Raw genomic sequence first — 18,996 nt, 5'->3', positions numbered from 1 at the left:
GCGGTTTGAAAATTCTTGGCCGAACCTTTAGTTAAAAGCGTTTTTAGTGAACAGAAAACAATTATCCATATTCACAAAGAGTGTTCAAATGGCCCTAAGAAAATCAGTACAGGGATATGAATTAGTCAATAACAACCAACAGATATTTTTGTTTCTTGAACGGGGGTCTGAAACAAGATTTCATCCCAAAGCCCAAAGGAAGCCCCCAAAAACAGCAATAGCCAAGGCTGAACAAAGAAACAGGTACATGGAAACAAAAACCAAAGCCGAAAGCTAACAGCAAAGACACGAGAAACCAACCAGAAGGGTCTTACACAGACATAGAAAGGTTAAAAACACAAAGCTTCTTAGAGAACAGAAGATGAACAAGACGGACAAGCATATCAACAACGAATGAAACCTCCCGCAAAATGACGGAAGTCACGAGAACAAAGTAAGCTATATATGAATTCGAGCAATTATAGGAAATGTGACATGATTGGAGGTTATATAAACGAGCTTAATTTCTGCATAGCAAATTATCAAATGAATGCCATCATTAATGTCGGAATATCTTAAATCCCAGGAATCAGAGAGAGATAAAGGAAACACAGAATCAGAGAGCGTATTTCGCCTTGCCAAGGGAAGGCGCAAGACAACGGAAAGACCTAGCCTTTCCACAAGTTCAAAGTATCCAAATGTAAATACAAGGCAGCAGGATTTAAACCCACTGAAGCAGCTGATGGTAAAAGATTCGTTATCGGATTTACCATCATCATACATATTAGTCTTTCTTGTTCCAGTGAAGAAGCCCTTGCCCGTTTTTAGGCACAGAGCAAATCTGCATCCCCAAATGAAAGCAAAATGAATATTTCCTCGCATGGACTGAAATATAATATGTAGAACAATATATGTAACTATTACCTTTACAGGCGTTGGTGCCCGCCATTCATCTCTCTCCACTTCATAATCAACAGTATACTTCATCCGTTAATGTTTCTTAAAGGGTTTTCAGTACTTAAACCCTTCTCATCATCTGTCGCGCATTTAAACAGTGTATGAACAGTTTGTCTCAAGTGAAAATGTAGCACCTCAGTAATTTAGCCTGAAAATTAGGTCGATTCCACCTCTTTGAGATCCAGTCTTCAAGATCCCCTCTAATAAGAACGATCCAGTTCCTTTAATATTTATATTGGATGCTCAATCAATGAGATCATCCAACTCTATAAAATCACCCTCCATGATGGAAAGTAACTGCTTGGCTGCCAAATTATCAAGCAATATTGGATTACTACCACCGAGCACAGATGCTGGCACCTGCACCGAAAGAAATCCAAATAATTTAGAAGAAAGCATTATAATTTGAAACAGGATAAGATGAAGCATGTAATGTAATGAGATGTCCTTCATATATACTTAGAATAAATAGTATACTAGTATACACCAGTAACAGAAATTTCAAAAGCCGCCACCGTCTTGCAAACTTCAGACAATAATTTTGAGACACGAAGTGCATAAAATAACAAAACGGGAAATTTATAAGGATTGTGAAATGACAGTTTTGAGATTGTTAAGACTCCAACAATAGGTTTTTGCTTTTTTCATCTGTTTGGAAGCATGTGGATATTTCTGATTGCAAAGTGCAAACCTATCACAAAACAGCATCGGAAAATGTCTGATGCTAATGAAAGACACTGCTTCCCAACAGAAAACTATAATTATTAACTTCTTAAAAATATCACGGTAACGAACTTCATAACTTTCTAGGCAAAAATCTAAGAAGACTTGGATAAAAATACAAGATGTCCTTTTGGTCTGAAAAATAAGGCAGAGTACCATTGATGTAACGGAATGAAAAACGGTGTAAATTATTGAAACAGTTAGGATATATGAACAATTGATAGATGAATTCTATTGAGCAGCTATGTAAGATTCTGTCGTTATTTAAGTATAGAATATCATGTATGTGAAGGATGAAAGTAGCATAACAGTTGTAGCACAAGAATTTGTTTAAGGTGCCTTTACCTGTTCATTAGGCTGAATTCTTGATATAGAAACAGGCCCTGTCATGACTCGATCATCAAGATCTCGGTCCAGCCTCAATGGATATTTTGACATCTCGTTCTTCCTAGGCACAGAAGTGTCACCATGCTTTTCATTTTTACTGATATTGGGAGTATGAAATCCATCATGCTGAATTCCAATGTGACGAACAGTGCAAGCGCTTTCTTCAGCACAAGAACTTAAACCATGATCTGAAATTCTATTTCCACTACCAGATCTGACAAATATACGGCACACGACAAAAGCAGCCTGCACATGAACAGACATCCGACATGTTACTCCTGTGCACACACACGATTATATTTAGAACCGTGCAGTAATGACTAAAGGGTGTATCAGTTACATGCCACAAGGTACAATGCTCAATCAGATACAAAGCTAGACCACGGTTGAACATCATGAAGAATAAATTTGCAAAAGCGAGTTTCAACACCTACACTCCTACTCACGTCTCACCGTGTCCAAACAAATATTTGTCTATGCTTAATTGCTTACACAGCCTATTGGGTTCTAATGAGACATTTCTGATAACTAACGTACTTGGCAAACAAACTCAATAGACATGGAAAATTATTCGTTCAACTCAAACATTCAACAATTTAATCAAATAAATAAAAAAGGAAAATTACCCTTTCCCTAGCCAACCAGAATCATGCAATATATGACACTGATACAACAATAACAATAACCAAATTATACAAAACAAGAACAAATATAACAAGAATTCTACAAGAATTTCAAACCCTAACGCAATGCTCCTTCATCCAAACCGAAATGTTGAGAAATCGACAATGTACGAAAATTACCTTAACATGATCGACCTGAGCATACTGATAGAGAACCCAATCAGTCCTTACGGCGTCGTTTGGCGAATTCCCCAAATAAAACACAAAGCTCGACCTCCTCCCCAGAACCACCTTCCCTCCGCGGCCTACCACGTCCCTAACCCTCCCTTTCCTCCGCCAATACCCGCTCTTCGCCCTCCTCTCCTTCAAAACCCTAACCGTGTAGCAGAACCAGTGCCGCTTCCTCCCTCCGTGGCCGTACGAATAGCAAGCGCTCTCCGGCAGCTCGAAGGGATCGTGTTCGTACAAATCGAGCTCTCTGATCAAATCATAGCCGCCCGATTTCCCCGCCTCGGCGGCGTTCTTGCTGGAGAGGTAGTAGCAGAGGAGCTGCTCCTCCGAGGGGTAGAATCGGCAACCGGGAGCCAGCGAAAGCAACGACGTCGCTTTAGGATCTCCCATGCGTAAGTGGAGATCGTCAGCTTGTTTTAGGGTTTTCGGGAATTTCCGATTCGAGCTGCGGAGGTTTTCTACTGCGAAGAGGGGTTTACGAAACGGGGACTCTGGGGTTTATCAAGCAGATGAAATAGCGTGCCCCCGAAGCTTTCACGTGCCGGCCTTGGCGATCCGGTGCGGCTGAGGTGTACGTGCTCCCGCGCATTTCAGCCATTCCGATGGTGCCGTGCTTTTATTTGGATTACGTGGCTGTTGAGAATGAAACGACATGTCGTGGGGGTGGCGGTAGCGTGGTCAAAGTGGGGAGCCAACCGTTCGACATTGCAAATTCCAAATCCGAACATTTTGTAAGTTTAATTAATGGTCGCATATGTACGAGGTGTGACGTATTTTGCACGACGGGCACGTGGCGGTCAAAACTCCAGCAAGGTTGGAAAAGGACAAGAATTTCCTAAAAGTGTGTCGGCTGTCGTGGTCAGTCAACATGTCGTTTTTCTTTGACAAAAATTTGTTTGTTAATCTAAAAATTGGTAAATGACGGAATTGTCCGACGCAAGAAATGCTCTACAAATTTGGTATTCCGAAAAGAAAAGGGAAAATTTGATAGAAATTCATTTTTTGGAGCCAATCGTAGAAACAGTCAAGTTTATTAAGATGAGTTCAATTTTTTAAATTTGATTATTTTATTTCATAATTATCTCTTTAATGATCAAATTTATCATAAAAAATATTCTTCCTAATTATCTCGTCAATTATTTATTTTTATTTCGTGGTTTTTGTTCATTCTTGGTCTTCCTCATGCTATAAACTATTTTATTTTTAATTTTTATAATCAACTCACAGGTAATTATATTTATATGCCTATATGATATATATATATATATATATATATATTATAATATCACATATTTATCTGTCTTGTTTATAGGCAATGTTCTAAAAATGATAGGCACTAGGCGGGCTCAGGCCTAGCGCCTAGACGGACTATTCGGATTTAAGTAGTTAGATTTCCCGTCTCGCTTATAGGTATACTACACATTCATATATGTGTTACTTGAGTAGGGTTTGCAAATGAATTTGTGTTCGTATGTTTTTCTTGTTAGGAAATATTAAGTAAATTTTAATTTCTTTAATATTTAAAAAAAATAAAACGAGGATAAAAAAAATAAAAGTGAAGAAAAGATAATAATGGACTTAACCTATTTCGACAAAAAACCTAATAATCATCTTGATTTTTGGACACAAATCTAAATGTTTCTTTATCCACTTCAATCAATCTTGACATGTCAACATGTTATTTTACTTTGACATCAAATTCTTCTTTCTCCACTTCAATTCAGTCTACATACACAGTATTTGGTAGGTGGGAAGGAAGGACACAGGAAATAGAGGGGGAAGAAAAGTGGAGGGAAAGACTAAGTGGAGGGGGAAGCATATCCTTGAAATATTATCTATTTTATTTCTCCTAATCCACTTTTCTGTCATTTTTACTACAAAATTAAGCATATTTATGTTATTGATAAGCTCTTCTTAAGCATTGCGGACATGACATGATCTTTCATTTGCGGCATACAAATTTTGCTGATGAGCAAGACATGTGACTAATAATGTGATACAGAGACAAATTCCATAAACTCCTTGTCACATTCAAGAGCGCTCATTGCATCAGGTAGAAGACACACCTCCGTGTCTATGCTTCCTTCTTTGCGTCCTTCATACGATGATACCTTCCCACTGAACTTGTGTGCGTACCCACTTCGAAGTGCTACCGCTTTTCCCATTCCAAATTCAGTTCCATACATGTTGAATCTTGGCGAACTCCCAATTGTCACACTCGATGGTTCAAAAACACTCACTTGGTACACAACGGGAGACTCCAGCCACGCATTAGTATGCTCTCGTATCACCTTGTCATTGTGGTTAACCACCGCCTCGTGCAACTTCCACGCTGCCCATCCAAGCCCATGTTCAAGCAGCTCACCTGCTGGAACCATTTTTGAACTAATGGGGTAAATTGAGTTCCCGAAATAGTCTCCAGACAGTGGCGGGTCTAATCTCGCTCTGTTATTCGCAGCCAACCTGTAATCATGGTATTCAATATTGATGTTACTGAAGATATCGAAATATCATATAAAAAAAATTGATTGTAATGTACTAAATGAAAGACTAAGTTTCGAGGATAATTATCGATATTAATAGACCATGCCTGCAGCTGGTTCCTTGATCAGGTGGTTGACAACGCGTTCGAGTAATGGAGCGCCAGAGAAGGGCAGATAAAGCCTGGAAGGAAGAGATTTTGGTGGTGTCAGACTCCGCATTGGCCTTTGCTTTGAGTTTGGCTATGGATTCTGCGGAGAAGTGAAACATTCTCTCCCTGAGTGGGGGAGCTTCAAATCTGCCAATGAACTCATCTGAGTGTTTGAAAGGGAGGCTGATAATTGGACCATGACCATCTGGAAACCAGCGCTTGAGGACAGGTGGGCGTGAGATAGTGGCTACAAAATTACTATGACCTCCTTGTGCTTGTGCTTGAAAAATTTCAGACCAAATGTTGAAGAAATGCCAGAACGAGGTTCCATCACCAAGGCAGTGATTCATGGAAAGTCCTATGAAGATGCCATCCACAAGTTCCGTGACCTGAATCGTCACCAAAGACATGAAATGTCCATCATGGTTGACTGCCCTGTCATGATCAAAAAATGATTGGACCACCAACGGGACATCAGTTGGCGAAAGAATGTCAGAGATTGACATGTCCAAAGTTGCATACATGAATTTGGCTCCAGGGCTGTTGTTGCAATCTACATACACCAAATACAAAGCCGGGTCCTCAGATTTTGTGGTCACCAAGCGACCTGCGAGTGGGTAGAAATGAACAAGCGCAATGGAAAGAGACTGCTTGAGCCTTTCCAACAGAGAATTGGTGAAGTTTTTCTGATCTAATATTGCTTCTGGTGGTTTCGTAAAGAGAAGGCCCCTTTGGATATAGTGTACAGAAAGCAACGCCAGATCATTTGGTGTCAAGTAGAACGGCTTCTTTGACTCTTTAGAAGCATGGTGTGGGTAGATAAACCACTCTGAAATTTGTTTGACATTTTTGGAGCTCATTTTCTGAAAGAATTTACTCAGTATCGTTTCGATTTGAACAATGTGGCTAAAAAGTTTTGATTTCTTGAGAGTTCCTCTTTCCTTAGCTGGTCTGTTTTTATGTGGAATTGCAGGCGGCAGCTTTGGAGTTTATGATGTAAAATCATTTTGTGAATGACAATGAATAATGCCGAGAATAATTAAGGGAATATTGACTTGGCAATCAAGTTAATGAAATCTCTAGGACTCTCGGTGCCTTAAAGAAATATACATATTGGAGTCCTAATTACATGCAATCAATTAAGGGCATTTATTAAGTAAATACAAGGAATAAGAGTTGTTTATACCATATTTAGGACCTCGTATTTAGATATCGTACAAATATTTGGAGGACTTAAATGTAATTATGTGATAAAGGAAGGGGCAAATATGTAATAAGTGATGAGTCCTTATTCTATAAAAGGACCCCTCACCCTCACAATTAGAGGAGGTCAATTCCTAAGGCTCCTCACCCCCTCAAGCTCTCACTCTTAGATTCATTAGAGAAGCTCTCTCTCTCCCCCTCAGAAATACAATATCAGTGTGGATATAGCCCAAACTTTGGGGTGAACCACGATACATCTTGTGTTATTTACATTTCATGCAGATTCATGGTCGGATTTACGTTCCAAGATCTCTGGTTTTGTGCATCAACAAGAGTCATGATGGGACTATAATTGATGAGATATGATTTGGGTTGATATCCTTTCCGATAATAGGGAGGAATTGATTGAAACCCTGGCTATATAACCTAGGAGCCATCCTTGCTTCCATACCGACTGAAACTCACGAAAACTATAAGCCTATTTCGATAGTAGAGTTCATTGAGAGGTATTGGAAGTAGAAGACTACTTCTACTTTGTTTGCAAGAATCAATGGCTTCACCTTCATAATCATGTCTTCCGTATTCTACAAATAAGTTTAATATAATTAGTCGATCCTTATTTTATATTGATTTGATTTATTTGTGATCCTAATGTTTTGTTGTTGTGATTTCAGAATATATCTTACATATGATTGTTTGGTGCAACTGTTAATTTGTCTCCTTAGTGTATGGAAAGATCAGAGGACTCAGTCAAAGTTAATTTTTATAATACAAGCGATACTGTGGAAGGGGAAAACGAACACTTGAGCCCGGGTGCAACGCATATTATTCAATTTGGTTGAAGAAAACAGATGCATTCTCAAACTTCAAGGTACCAACTACCAACTACCATCTAACATATTGACTAACATTGACAGTAGTTATCATTATCTCCAAACTTCATTGCGAAAATTGTTTTATTCAAATCTTCTGAAATAAGCACTTATTCATGAAATATTATTTTTCTATTACGTTTAATTTGCAGCATACAAATTTTGCAGACGAACAAGGCATGTAACTAATACTGCGATACGGATGCGGCTTCCATGAACTCCTTGTCACATTCAAGAGCACTCATTGCATCAGGTGGAAGACACACCTCCAAGTCTATGCTTCTTTCTTCGCGTCCTTCATACGCTGACACTTTCCCACTAAACTTGTGTGCGTATCCGCTTCGAAGCGCTAGCGCTTTTCCCATTCCAAATTCGTTTCCATACATGTTGAATCTTGGTGAACTCCCCATCATCACGCTTAGTGGATCAAAATAACTTACCAGGTACACAGAGGGAGACTTCAGCCACGCATCAACTTGCCCTCGTATCACCTTGTCATCGTGGTTAACCACTGCCTCGTGCAACTTCCATGCTGCCCATCCAATCCCATGCTCCAGCAACTCACCTGCTGCAACAGTTTCTGATTTAACGGGGTAAATTGAGTTCCCAAAGTAGTCTCCAGACAACGGTGGGTCTATTCTTCCTCTGTTATTCGCAGCCAACCTGTATAAGGTATTGAATATCCATGTTAGTCATGGTTATCAAGCAATATGTGGACATTTTAAATGAAAGATGAAGTTTTGAGGATATGCCCAAGATATTAGACCGTGCCTGCAGCTGGTTCCTTGATCTGGTGCCAGACAACGCGCGCGAGTAATGGTGCGCCAGAGAAGGGCAGATAAGGACTGGAAGGAAGAGATTTTGGTGGTGTCAGACTCCGCGTTGGCCTTCGCTTTGAGTTTGGCTATGGATTCTGATGAGAAGTGAAACATTCTCTCCCTGAGTGGGGGAGCTTCAAATCTGCCAATGAATTCGTCAGAGTGTTTGAAGGGCAGGTTGATGATTGGGCCATGACCATCCGGAAACCAGCGCTTGAGGACAGGTGGGCGCGAGATGTTGGCTACAAAATGATCATGACCTTCTTGCGCTTGTGCTTGAAAGATTTCAGACCAAACGTTGAAGAAAAGCCAGAACGAGGTTCCATCACCAAGGCTGTGATTCATGGAAAGCCCTATGAAAATACCATCCACAAGTTCCGTGACCTGAATCGACAGCAAAGACATGGTGTGGCCGTCATGGTTGACTGCCCTGTCATGATCAAAAAACGATTGGACCACCAACGGGACATCAGTCGGTGAAAGAATGTCAGATACGGACATCTCCAGAGTTGCATATATGAATTTGGCTCCAGGGCTGTTGTTGCAATCCACATAGACCACATAAGAGGCTGGGTCCTCGGATTTCTCGGTCACGAAGCGACCTGCAAGCGGGTAGAAATGAACGAGCGCAACGGAAAGAGACTGCTTGAGCCTTTCCAACAGAGAATCGATGAAGTTTTTCGGATCCCGTTTTGCTTCTGGTGGTTTGGGAAAGAGAAGCCCCTTCTGGATATAGTGTACCGAGAGCATGGCAAGATCACCAGGCGCCAAGTAGAAGGGCTGCTTTGACCCTTGAGGAGCATGGTGTGGCTGGACAAAGCACTCTGAAATTTGTTTGACGTGTTCGGAATCCATTTCCTGAGTAAAATTCGCTCCCGGTATTGTTTTGATTTGCACAATGTGACTAGGCAGCTTTGATTTCTTGATCGATACTTCCATCTGTTGCTTTAGCTGATCTGGTTTTTATATGCAATTGCAGGTTGCTGCCCCTTATTCGGGGAAGGTGGGTTAGACTTTTCGCGTAAGACTTTTTGACTCTGATAAATGTAACGCAATTTCCTCTTCCTTTCCTTTTACCAACCGAGAGGACAACGGACACTATGGAGGAGTCGCGTATCTCTTCCTATTTAATTAATGTCATGGTGGACTTGCTAATGGTTTAACTTTCCTTTTACCAACTGATGTTTAGGATGAATTGGATGACAATTTCAAACACCACGAGAAATATAAAATGTCAAGCAATTAAACAAAACCATGACCAAGCCAAATGTCTAAACTCATTAACCAAAACCATGAAGCAAGCCAGGTAAATGTATATATCAATACAGCCCAATCAAACAAAAAATTGCGGGAAAAATGAAGAAATCAAGTCTATGTTTCCAATTTCCAAAACACTACGATAACTCAAAACATCAAACGCAAACTTCTACCAAAGTCTTTCCGCATTGTGAGAAAAACATCACCAGATGCCGTTCTTCTCATTCAAGAGACAATGAAGACAGTTGGTCGGCGCTGCTGTTAGCCTGCTGTTGGGCAACATTCCTCAGAACATCCATGGCCTCTGCGACCTTCGCCTTTAGAGCCTCTGGTGACTCGAGCAAATGCAAAACTTCAGTCTGGTCCATCTCCAAAAGCATGCCTGTCACCTTGGCTGCCGACTCATGCTCCAGCTGGTCAACGAGGGGATATAAGGCTTCACCAAGCATCTGCCCAGAAATAAGAGATAAATCAATAAGCAAAGCTCAGCAAGATCAATCCTAATGCATGTCACTTTTTATAGTTTAAAAGGAGCTAAAAAGAAAAAGGGCTTACCGTCCTTTGCTGTTCAGTTGAGGCATTTGCAAGGGAAGTGGCCAAAGCTGGAACACCCTGCCCACCTGCAGCATCACGCATAGGAATGGCACCCATGTCATATGGGACTGGAAGCATACCACTGCCGACTCCAGAAAATGGAACTTCCTGCATGTTGCGACCAGGTGGATAGCGGTACACACGTCCCCTAGGCAGCATCTGAAACACAAAGGAAAATAGGAACATCAGAAACATGAGCAAACAAAATCAGATCTCAGCATAAGTATAGAAGTTGCATCTTTTCAACTAACATGCTGCTGCATCATTGGCACAGGCTGTTGGTTTGGCTGCACTGGACCTGCACCACGTCGGCCTCCTGGGCGTTGGCCCTGCTGACCCTGCTGGACCATTGGAACAAAGAAGTTTGGCATTGGTCCACCACCAGGCCTTAATCCAGGCACAAGCTGCTGTTGGTAACCAAATCCAGCCTGCACAGTTTAAAAAAGAAAAAAGGTTGAGAAAGAATAATCAAACATGAACCACAATCAACGAAAATCAACATAGAAAATGGACAATCATTACTTGTGGAGGAATTATCGCTGGAGGTGCTTGCCCGTACATAAATTGTTGCCCTAGACCCGGAGCACCAGGAGGGTACATTGGCATACCACGTGGAGCCACTGAAGGTGCCATAGCAACTGGCCTCATTTGCGAAAACTGAGCCTGAAAAAAACATATGTATTAATCTAATGGTGAAAACAACAAATGAAAAAAAAAAAAACAAAAAAGCTCCATCAAACTTCAGGGAACACTCCAAGTTGGTCATACCTGTAGCCTTGCTCTTCTTTCTTCTTTCCTTTGCGCAAGTGCAACATACAGAGGCTTGCTAACAACCATTTTGCCATTCATCTCAGCAAGCTGGATGTACAGAATTAAGGTAAATCACATGTAATTCACATAACAGGTTTTCTGATTTTATTCTTTTATACAAACTCAAGAGTTAAACAACATACAGCTCGAGAAGCTTCTTCAGCAGTTGAAAAGGCAACGAAACCAGAACCTCTGCTGTTTCCATCAGGATCACGCATAACCTGTGAAATCAAAGAATAACATGTTAATTCAGATCCCTGCCAGCATAGGTAAAACTAACAAATCAAAGAAGCACGTTCACCAACCTTGCATGAACTAACTGTACCGTACTCCGAGAATAATTCCTTGAGTTTTTCATCACTGATGCTGTCATCCAAGTTCTTGATATACAAATTGACACCCTGAAACTTATCGCTGGCTTCCTTCATGCTCTGCTCAAATCTCTCCTTCAATTCAAGCTCTCTTTCGTACTTCTTCTGAGCTTTCCCAACATACCACTCCTTCTCATCGATCTTCTTTCCATTCAAAGCTTCAACAGCTTTAGCAGCAGCTTCTGGATCCTCAAAGTTGACAAAACCAAAACACCTTGATTTGCCTTCCCCATCCCTCATCACTACAACACTGGTAATTTGTCCATGTTCGCCAAAAATGTTCCTCAACTCATCCTCTGTTGTAGATTCAGATACATTCTTGACGTAGACATTGTTAAATTTTGTCTTATTCCAATTTCCATCTCTCTCCTGCTTGCGGAGAAATTGTCCTACAAATACTGGCTTATCATTAAGCAGCATCCCATTTAACTTATCTATTGCACTCTGAGCAGCTTCCTCACTATCAAATTGCACAAAACCATAGCCCTTTGACTGGCCAGTGGCATCAGTGGCTATCTTGCAAGAAAGAATATTTCCAAACGAAGAAAATGTCTCATGCAATGCTTTGTGGTCAATTGCCTTGTCCAGATTCTGCATTCACCCAAAAGAATTAGCATAAGGCCGAAACCCATAAAGCAACACCATACTTCATGGAAAGGAGAGGAATCTCAGTGAAGTACATCAAGAAAATAGCTACCTTGATAAATATGTTTCCGGTTCCACTCTTTCTAATACTAGGGTCCCGGTGCGAATACATAATCCTGATTGATTTGTTATTCAGTGGAGTGAAGTTCAGAACTTCCAGTGCCCTCGCAGCTGCATGGTTAAAAACGATAAAATCAAATTGCAGCACATGTTGCGTAAAGTTCTGTTCGCGAAAAATTCAATACGCAAATAAACCCAATGTCACCATCAAAAATAGACAACTTCCAAAGTATTAACCCATCCTAAATGTGCGTCTAGTCAACCTGATTTGGCAAATTAGCATAAAACCCGGACATCGAAATCTCGTATTCAATGTAAATTCTCAAATCGCAAACTCAATAATCCATTTCGACTAATCCCCAATAGTAATCCAATCAAAATTTTTAATTTCCTCCAACATTCATATTAAAAACGCAAACTTTAAATACAACATGCTCCCAACAATTACCAAAAAATTAAATAATTTTAAGAACAATAAAAGTGAAATTAATCAGAAGACTGACCATCCTGAGGACCGCTATAGTTGACGTAACCATAGCCGAGAGATCGGCGAGTGCTCAAGTCCCTGCAGACCCTAACCGACACGACCTGACCGACCTGGTTGAACAGATCGTACAGCTGCGAGTCGGTAACATTCTGGTCAAGATCCCCAACGTACAGCGACGTCGAAACGAACTGCTGGGGGGCACCGCCGGCGTTCGCCGCCACGCTGTTCGGGCCGCTCACAGGAGGCTGCTGGTGGTGCTGAACTTGAATCTGAGCCATGTCACACCAAAATCACAAAACCCTCACTTCAAAATTTCCTTTTTTTTTTGCAAACTCAAAGGACCGAAATTAAAATTTTGCAAAAACCTAAGGACCGGAAATGAAACTGCGACCGAATTTTTGGTTTTTCTGAGATTTTTTGGGGATAAATCGTCCGGAATCCGAACCGGCACGACGGACGGAAAATGAAATAAATTTTTTTTTTTTGGGTTTTTGATGTGGAGGAGGGCAGAGTAAAAAACTGCACCGCACCGGCTGGGGAGTCAACTGCTTCACTTATATAGGGTGCGTCGGTGAGGGCGTGGCCTTTCGAAAACCCTAGTTTGCCTTTGGAGACTAAATACGGGCCGTCGGATCGGATTTTCGTGTCTTGATTAACGGCTACAACGGTCAGCGGACTTTGTACAGTGACTCAGTGTCGGGGCATGTGACGCACCAGGCCCACGAAGTTTCTTATGTCATGACTGGTTTGGGTATGAAGTGCTTGTTGTTCTAGGCCCATATATGAGATAGAAGCCCAAATATTACAAACTTACAAACCTGTGTTGGAGTTCGGCTTGATAGACCTCTTTTGGTTGGTGTATGAATTGGGTCCTAACCCTACGCATTCTTCATGAAGACTGGGTTGGACTCGAACAAATAACGAGAGGTAATAAGAATATGTAGTTTTCGCATGGAATTCAAACTCAAGACTTTAAAACTTAATCCAGCGCATGAGAATTAGATTAAGGATACCAAACATGCGCAAAAATGTATTAATTTATTAACCAACCTTATGAATCGTCAAACATCGAATGCTGAAATTATTATTCGAACTAGGAGAGGAATTATCATATTTAAACTAGGAGCATTCAAAAATTCAGTAGGGTTGTCGCACTAGGACAATTGATACAAAGGATAGGGATCATAGAAAGTGAGAAAGAATAGAGGGAAATGGTTTTTTTTTGTGTGGGCAATGGTCAATTGAGTGCAATTGAAATACGTATGTTATTAAAATTGTTCCATTCAGTTTTGTCGAAGAATGTAAAGTTTAACTTCAAAATCGAATATAACAGAATACAACTTATATTGAGTGGTTTAATAATTATTTGTATTGAATTCTTTTGTGATAAAATCTTACCGACCTCATATGATTTTGCAACGAGCTTAAGTGATGGATTGTTCCGACATTTCTCATCTACGTCCTACATTTCGAGTTCAAATCCTCTCCTCTTCTCTTAGAATAATTTAGGTACAAATATCCCCTCGTATAAAAATATAATAGACGGTTGGAACGGCTCATTGAATCATTTATGAGTTGTAAAATGCGACACTTGGTACGTGTATATCAGACACATGCATGAAGATGAATCATGCAACCAGCACGATAAATTCATCAATAATCGGTGCATGACAAGTCAAATTATGCGGTCGTGATGGGACTGAATCACCGCAGTAATACTACATAACCTCATTCATATTTCCAATCAGAAGTTTCTTTGAATATAAATAATATTTTGCCCAGATTTTTTTTTTTTGGGTAAATATTTTGCCCAGATGGACACAGTTTTTGGGATATTCTCTCTTTTGATGCGCAAACAAAAGTTGATTGGCATAGTCAACTATGAGATACTGATATGATTGCCATATATATGCGTGGCCCATCAAAATCTATTATCTCATCTGCGTGGTTGCATGAAACAAATTCATGCAATAATGTTACAGTATTGTGTTGGAGATAAGCTACTTAATTAGCACTAATACACACACACACACATATCACATATATATTCAAAAGCCGTTGCATGCATGCGTGCATAAGACAAACTCTTTGTTTGGTTATATATGGTGATCATAAAGATCCATTTAATAACAAAGTTGTTATAATTCAACATTTTTTTTCTTATTTAATTTGCAAATTACCATTTTGAAAGTTCTATTCACCATATTTTTACACTTTTGCTCTTTTCTTGTCACATATTTATGTATTATAGAGTATCATTCTTACCATTACGAATAACATCGATTTCAAATTCTTAAGAAATTCTTAAGAAATTCTAAGTATCTGTCTATTTTAAGAGTTTGTCAAATATGAACCGGAGTGTAGTATGCATCGAGATACTGGTCGGATCCTTAGCCATTGGATATTTGGTTGCAAACTCAGTTGTTCATCATTCACTTGATCCATACTATTAGATGGTCCATTCCAAAATTCTTGCTATTTCAAATCGCATATGATATGTCATTCTTCCCTTTTATTGTAGCTAATCGCTTGCCTACAGTTATGAAAATCCCTCTCCTACCTAGTTCCACTAGCTGCTAGGGGTGGGCACTTGGAATCGAAAACCGAAACCGAAACACGAATCGAAGGATTTGGTTTTGCAATTTTGAAATGGTTGCAGTTTCGAAACCGAACTGCGGCAAAGAAAACGGTTTAGTTTCGGTTTTGGGTTTTCAAAATCGCACCGAAACTGAAAACGAAACCGCATCATATATTGAATGTTATGTTTTAATTAGTTCAACTACAGTAGTCATCCAATTTTGCACCACTATTCGAGTCCATACATGATACATTAGTTTGTCTCTCTTTTTCCCAAAACTCATCTGCATCTCTCTCTCAAAACTCATCTTCATCTCTTCCACAGTCGACATCAGTGCCCTCGGTGCTTGCATCTCTGCGAACTGGCTGCTTACATCTCTGCGACTTTACTGCTTGCATCCCCAGATCCCCTTCATCTGCAAGCCCTGAACTCTGCAAATCAAAAGCTATGCAAAACAGACTTGGCAAATCATTCACCTGCTCTTCGTTCCAGCTAATATGATAAGAACTTAGAACTTGTATTAGTTAGTTTAGTTAATAATTTGTAATTAAATTAATTTTAGAGTTAGGGTTCGTTTGAACCAAAGATTCAAAAGGGGAATTGGGTTAGGGTTTATAATTAATTTTAGGGATAGGGTTTGTGAATCAAAAAGGAAGTTCTAAATTATTAATTTCTTTAGGAACCACCCTCCACTGTTTTCACCTGCTTCTCTTTGGATTTTGTTTTCTTTATTTACTCACATCCTCACACTTGTTCGTATTTTACTATATTGCCTTGATTTGTTTGAAACTTTGAAGTTTGAACTTTAGTTGTAGTAAAGTACTGTGATTGGTGATCAAGTTGAATTTTAGTAGATGTGATACGTAAGGATTTAAACTCATTGATGCACTGGATGTTGTCTCAATTTTAGTAGTTGTCATTTGTTGCAGTTTTGGTACAGGTTTGTTGTTGTTGTTCTGCAACTTTGCTGCAGTTTTTCTGCATTTTTATGCTTTTTTTTGCTGCATTTTTCATGCAGTTTTGCTGCTTTTTTTTTTTGCAGTTTTGCCGCTACTTTTTGCTGCATTATTGTTGCTGTTTTTGCTGCATGTTCATTAATTAATATATGAGGAAAATAAGACCGTCTTATGTGTAAATATGTGTATATTTTAAGTTGTATATTTTTTTCTCAAAAACCGAACCAAAACCTTTTGAAATTGCACCGAACCGCACCACAAAAAGTTTCAATTTCCGTTGCTGTTTCACTCAAAACGGCACCTAACCACATCGCGCCAACCCCTACTAGCTGCAGTGTCTTTAAAAAGAAAAGAAATACGGAAGGCAATGATGAAAAACTAATAATAATGCACGTCTCTTAATAATCAATGATAATGATATGGCAACTTTTATGAAAGTCATATAAGTGGTGGATCGCATTAATATACTTTTTTGACATTGGCGCTAGAAGGCATTTCTCTTTCCCAATTTGAATTGCAAAGATCCAGATGAAAGGAGACGTTACGACTTACTACTAGGGAAGAAGGAGAAGTAGGTACGTGGACTTCAGTGTCCAATCTTAAGCAGGATTCCCGCTTTTAACCTAAAAAAGCTTCGATTCAACGTTTTAGGTTGCTCTAGTCAAAATAGTGACATCCAGCACCACCATCACAGATAGAGATAGCTTGGAATAAAAGTGCTTTTGGTTCAAAAGGTAGAAGTTGAAGCATGGCATTCAGTACAAATTAAGAGACAATTGCTTGCCTTTCTTCTTTCCCGAAATAAGAAAAGAAGGAAAGCAAATGCCAGTGTCAAATTAAGCAGATCTCATCATCTTCTTCCTTCTGGATGTAATGGAAAGAGCTCCAGAGTTCTACCTCCCTCAACGGCGTCGTCGTTGTCGAGCTTACATACTACACTACTTGTACTACTACTATGATCACCTTCTACCAAGCAATCAAATTCCCAGCTCCTACACTTTCTCTTGTACGGATTATCTTCCTCTCTTTCCACCACTACTTCTCCCAGCTGCAAAAACAAAACATATAAAATACGTAAGTTGGATGAATATTCAAAGTAAAAATATATAGTACAAACAATAACCACCCCTTTTTTGTTACAAAGGAAGGTTTTAGACCTTGTATATATCTCTAGCCTACTCCTACCCATCCCCCTTTCCACACTTATTACCGAGCTAACCCCAGAGGCTGAACTAATAAAATTCATTTTATGACTAAATAGGGGTTACTTACGGTGGTAATTACAGGAGTCGGTGTTCTTGGAGAGTGGCTGAGGCCAAGGCTGCTGCGTTTTTGCTTCTGCCTCTCGCGTGCCTTGTGATTCTGGAACCAGTAAAACACATTCTTGCCTTCGATCTTGCCGTACTTGCCAAGTTGAGCCGTGATTTGCTCTATTTGTTGTGCATTAGGAGTGCGCATTCCTTCTCTATACAACATTTCTAGTATCCCTATCTGTTCTTGCGTAGGGTTCCAGCGTGTCCCTCCTGGGTGCGTCTCTACCTGCACCATCACAATTTTTCAGCACACTCATTTTATTCTCCTTACCTTAAGGTCGTATATTAAGTATGCAGATGTTCTATTGTCAGACTGCTTATATTGCCTTATGAATCTTGATGGTTTATTAAACTGAATATGAACAAAATTTACGGTCTAAATTCACAGTCTAAGCACCTGTTTGTCAAACTAGTTATGTTCAGGTAACGTAGGTGTTGAGGGCATGCAAGCAATGTATGATTGCATGATAAATTTAGAATTAATGATATTTTTAGTACCTGAGGGTGAGGGGAATCTTTCTTCTCCTGAAGCTGGTTAGAAGATCCAAGTTTTCTGGGGCCACTGTCAGGTCTGATGAAACTCTTGAGATCGAAAGGAGCGAGGGTGGTAGTAGTGTCGGAGGCGGCGGCCGTGTTGGCCAGTCTGGGAGCAAGAGGGCGTAAGCGTTTGGTGCAGCCAAGCGTGAGGGAGGGTTCGTGTTCCCAGAGTCCACGTGCGAACTGATGCACCTTCATGCTGCTCATTCCCATATGTGGTGAGTGGAGTACTGAATGACAGAGCCTTGGAGCCAGATAGCATGTAATTATATAGGAGGGCCGAAAACGAGTATCATGATCAGTGTTATTAAAGTGACAAAGTGGGAAATGAGGTGGTGTTTGGAACAACCAAGACCAAATGATGAGGTGCGGTTGACTTGAGATTTTCCACACTAAAAATATGAAAAGATAAAGCAAGAAAAAAGAGAATGTTGTGTGTGTGAGAGAGAGAAAGAGAGAGAGATGTATGCAGGAGACTTGTTAGTATGTGATGGTAAATATGGAGAAATTTAATTTTCATAGTAATAAATTATTTGTTTCGTGCTGAAACACGATTAGGTAATATAATTAATTTGCTAATCGTAATATAAGCGAATACTAAAATATAAACCTATTATCACCATATTCTAACATGCACAATATAGTTAAAAAAAAAAACTGTTGTGTTCTAGTAGTGCACAATAGTTTTTCATTATTTTAATAGTGCATAATAATTTTCTTTTGTAATTACGAGTTTATAGGTTTGTTGTTATGTTACTGTTAGTATCACACAATAATTTTCTGCAGTAACAAACGTGTGGGTGTGTGAGTGTGTATGTGCGTTCGGGTTGGCCCGTCAGATCTGGTCATTTTTTTCTTGCTTTCATGATAAGGTGTCCATGCTTTTCGGTGTCCTTCTTTGGCTTTGGCTCTCTCTCCAGCTTTTCCGCAAAAAAGCTAGCCAGGAGGACAGATCTAATCAGA

The 18,996-nt window shown here is 39.9% G+C and overlaps 5 protein-coding genes across 5 annotated transcripts; all 5 read right to left on the bottom strand.

The window, feature by feature from the left end:
- Positions 1-485: 485 nt before the first annotated feature.
- On the bottom strand, positions 486-3,569 carry LOC126601479 (NAC domain-containing protein JA2-like). The gene is made up of 5 exons (XM_050268186.1): positions 3,439-3,569; positions 2,850-3,345; positions 2,005-2,292; positions 904-1,296; positions 486-820 (listed from the first exon to the last, which is right to left on the bottom strand). Exons 1-4 carry the CDS (start codon positions 3,552-3,554, stop codon positions 1,180-1,182), a joined length of 1,017 nt encoding a protein of 338 aa, XP_050124143.1. The 5' UTR covers positions 3,555-3,569; the 3' UTR covers positions 486-820; positions 904-1,179.
- Positions 3,570-4,779: 1,210 nt separating this feature from the next.
- On the bottom strand, positions 4,780-6,477 carry LOC126601475 (uncharacterized acetyltransferase At3g50280-like). The gene is made up of 2 exons (XM_050268183.1): positions 5,491-6,477; positions 4,780-5,363 (listed from the first exon to the last, which is right to left on the bottom strand). Exons 1-2 carry the CDS (start codon positions 6,390-6,392, stop codon positions 4,886-4,888), a joined length of 1,380 nt encoding a protein of 459 aa, XP_050124140.1. The 5' UTR covers positions 6,393-6,477; the 3' UTR covers positions 4,780-4,885.
- A 1,070-nt stretch (positions 6,478-7,547) lies between these two features.
- On the bottom strand, positions 7,548-9,390 carry LOC126601473 (uncharacterized acetyltransferase At3g50280-like). The gene is made up of 2 exons (XM_050268182.1): positions 8,379-9,390; positions 7,548-8,270 (listed from the first exon to the last, which is right to left on the bottom strand). The coding sequence occupies exons 1-2, from the start codon at positions 9,362-9,364 to the stop codon at positions 7,793-7,795; spliced, it is 1,464 nt and encodes a 487-aa protein (XP_050124139.1). The 5' UTR covers positions 9,365-9,390; the 3' UTR covers positions 7,548-7,792.
- Positions 9,391-9,667: 277 nt separating this feature from the next.
- LOC126601472 (polyadenylate-binding protein 2-like) lies at positions 9,668-13,193 on the bottom strand. The gene is made up of 9 exons (XM_050268181.1): positions 12,666-13,193; positions 12,155-12,273; positions 11,392-12,048; positions 11,230-11,307; positions 11,045-11,134; positions 10,799-10,939; positions 10,528-10,704; positions 10,238-10,435; positions 9,668-10,131 (listed from the first exon to the last, which is right to left on the bottom strand). The coding sequence occupies exons 1-9, from the start codon at positions 12,925-12,927 to the stop codon at positions 9,904-9,906; spliced, it is 1,950 nt and encodes a 649-aa protein (XP_050124138.1). The 5' UTR covers positions 12,928-13,193; the 3' UTR covers positions 9,668-9,903.
- A 3,417-nt stretch (positions 13,194-16,610) lies between these two features.
- On the bottom strand, positions 16,611-18,338 carry LOC126601476 (WUSCHEL-related homeobox 4-like). Its single transcript, XM_050268184.1, has 3 exons — positions 17,995-18,338; positions 17,456-17,722; positions 16,611-17,231 (listed from the first exon to the last, which is right to left on the bottom strand). Exons 1-3 carry the CDS (start codon positions 18,244-18,246, stop codon positions 17,034-17,036), a joined length of 717 nt encoding a protein of 238 aa, XP_050124141.1. The 5' UTR covers positions 18,247-18,338; the 3' UTR covers positions 16,611-17,033.
- Positions 18,339-18,996: the final 658 nt, after the last annotated feature.

This window comes from Malus sylvestris, chromosome 15 (assembly GCF_916048215.2).
Source record: "Malus sylvestris chromosome 15, drMalSylv7.2, whole genome shotgun sequence".
Lineage (NCBI taxonomy): Eukaryota > Viridiplantae > Streptophyta > Magnoliopsida > Rosales > Rosaceae > Malus > Malus sylvestris.
The sequence above is the reverse complement of the archived record's forward strand: the minus strand, read 5'-3'. Positions and strand labels throughout refer to the sequence as shown.

Coding starts and splice junctions, on each gene's coding strand:
- LOC126601472 (XM_050268181.1), bottom strand. CDS start 12,927: ATGGCTCAGATTCAAGTTCAGCACCACCAGCAGCCTCCTGTGAGCGGC. Junction 11,135..11,229: donor CTGAAGAAGCTTCTCGAGCT/GTATGTTGTTTA, acceptor CTGTACATCCAG/CTTGCTGAGATGAATGGCAA. Junction 10,705..10,798: donor CAGCGATAATTCCTCCACAA/GTAATGATTGTC, acceptor TAAACTGTGCAG/GCTGGATTTGGTTACCAACA.
- LOC126601475 (XM_050268183.1), bottom strand. CDS start 6,392: ATGAGCTCCAAAAATGTCAAACAAATTTCAGAGTGGTTTATCTACCCA. Junction 5,364..5,490: donor GATCAAGGAACCAGCTGCAG/GCATGGTCTATT, acceptor CCATGATTACAG/GTTGGCTGCGAATAACAGAG.
- LOC126601479 (XM_050268186.1), bottom strand. CDS start 3,554: ATGTCGTTTCATTCTCAACAGCCACGTAATCCAAATAAAAGCACGGCA. Junction 2,293..2,849: donor CTCAGGTCGATCATGTTAAG/GTAATTTTCGTA, acceptor GTTCATGTGCAG/GCTGCTTTTGTCGTGTGCCG. Junction 1,297..2,004: donor GAATTCAGCCTAATGAACAG/GTAAAGGCACCT, acceptor CTTTCGGTGCAG/GTGCCAGCATCTGTGCTCGG.
- LOC126601473 (XM_050268182.1), bottom strand. CDS start 9,364: ATGGAAGTATCGATCAAGAAATCAAAGCTGCCTAGTCACATTGTGCAA. Junction 8,271..8,378: donor GATCAAGGAACCAGCTGCAG/GCACGGTCTAAT, acceptor TACCTTATACAG/GTTGGCTGCGAATAACAGAG.
- LOC126601476 (XM_050268184.1), bottom strand. CDS start 18,246: ATGGGAATGAGCAGCATGAAGGTGCATCAGTTCGCACGTGGACTCTGG. Junction 17,723..17,994: donor AAGATTCCCCTCACCCTCAG/GTACTAAAAATA, acceptor GTGATGGTGCAG/GTAGAGACGCACCCAGGAGG. Junction 17,232..17,455: donor CGACTCCTGTAATTACCACC/GTAAGTAACCCC, acceptor TTGTTTTTGCAG/CTGGGAGAAGTAGTGGTGGA.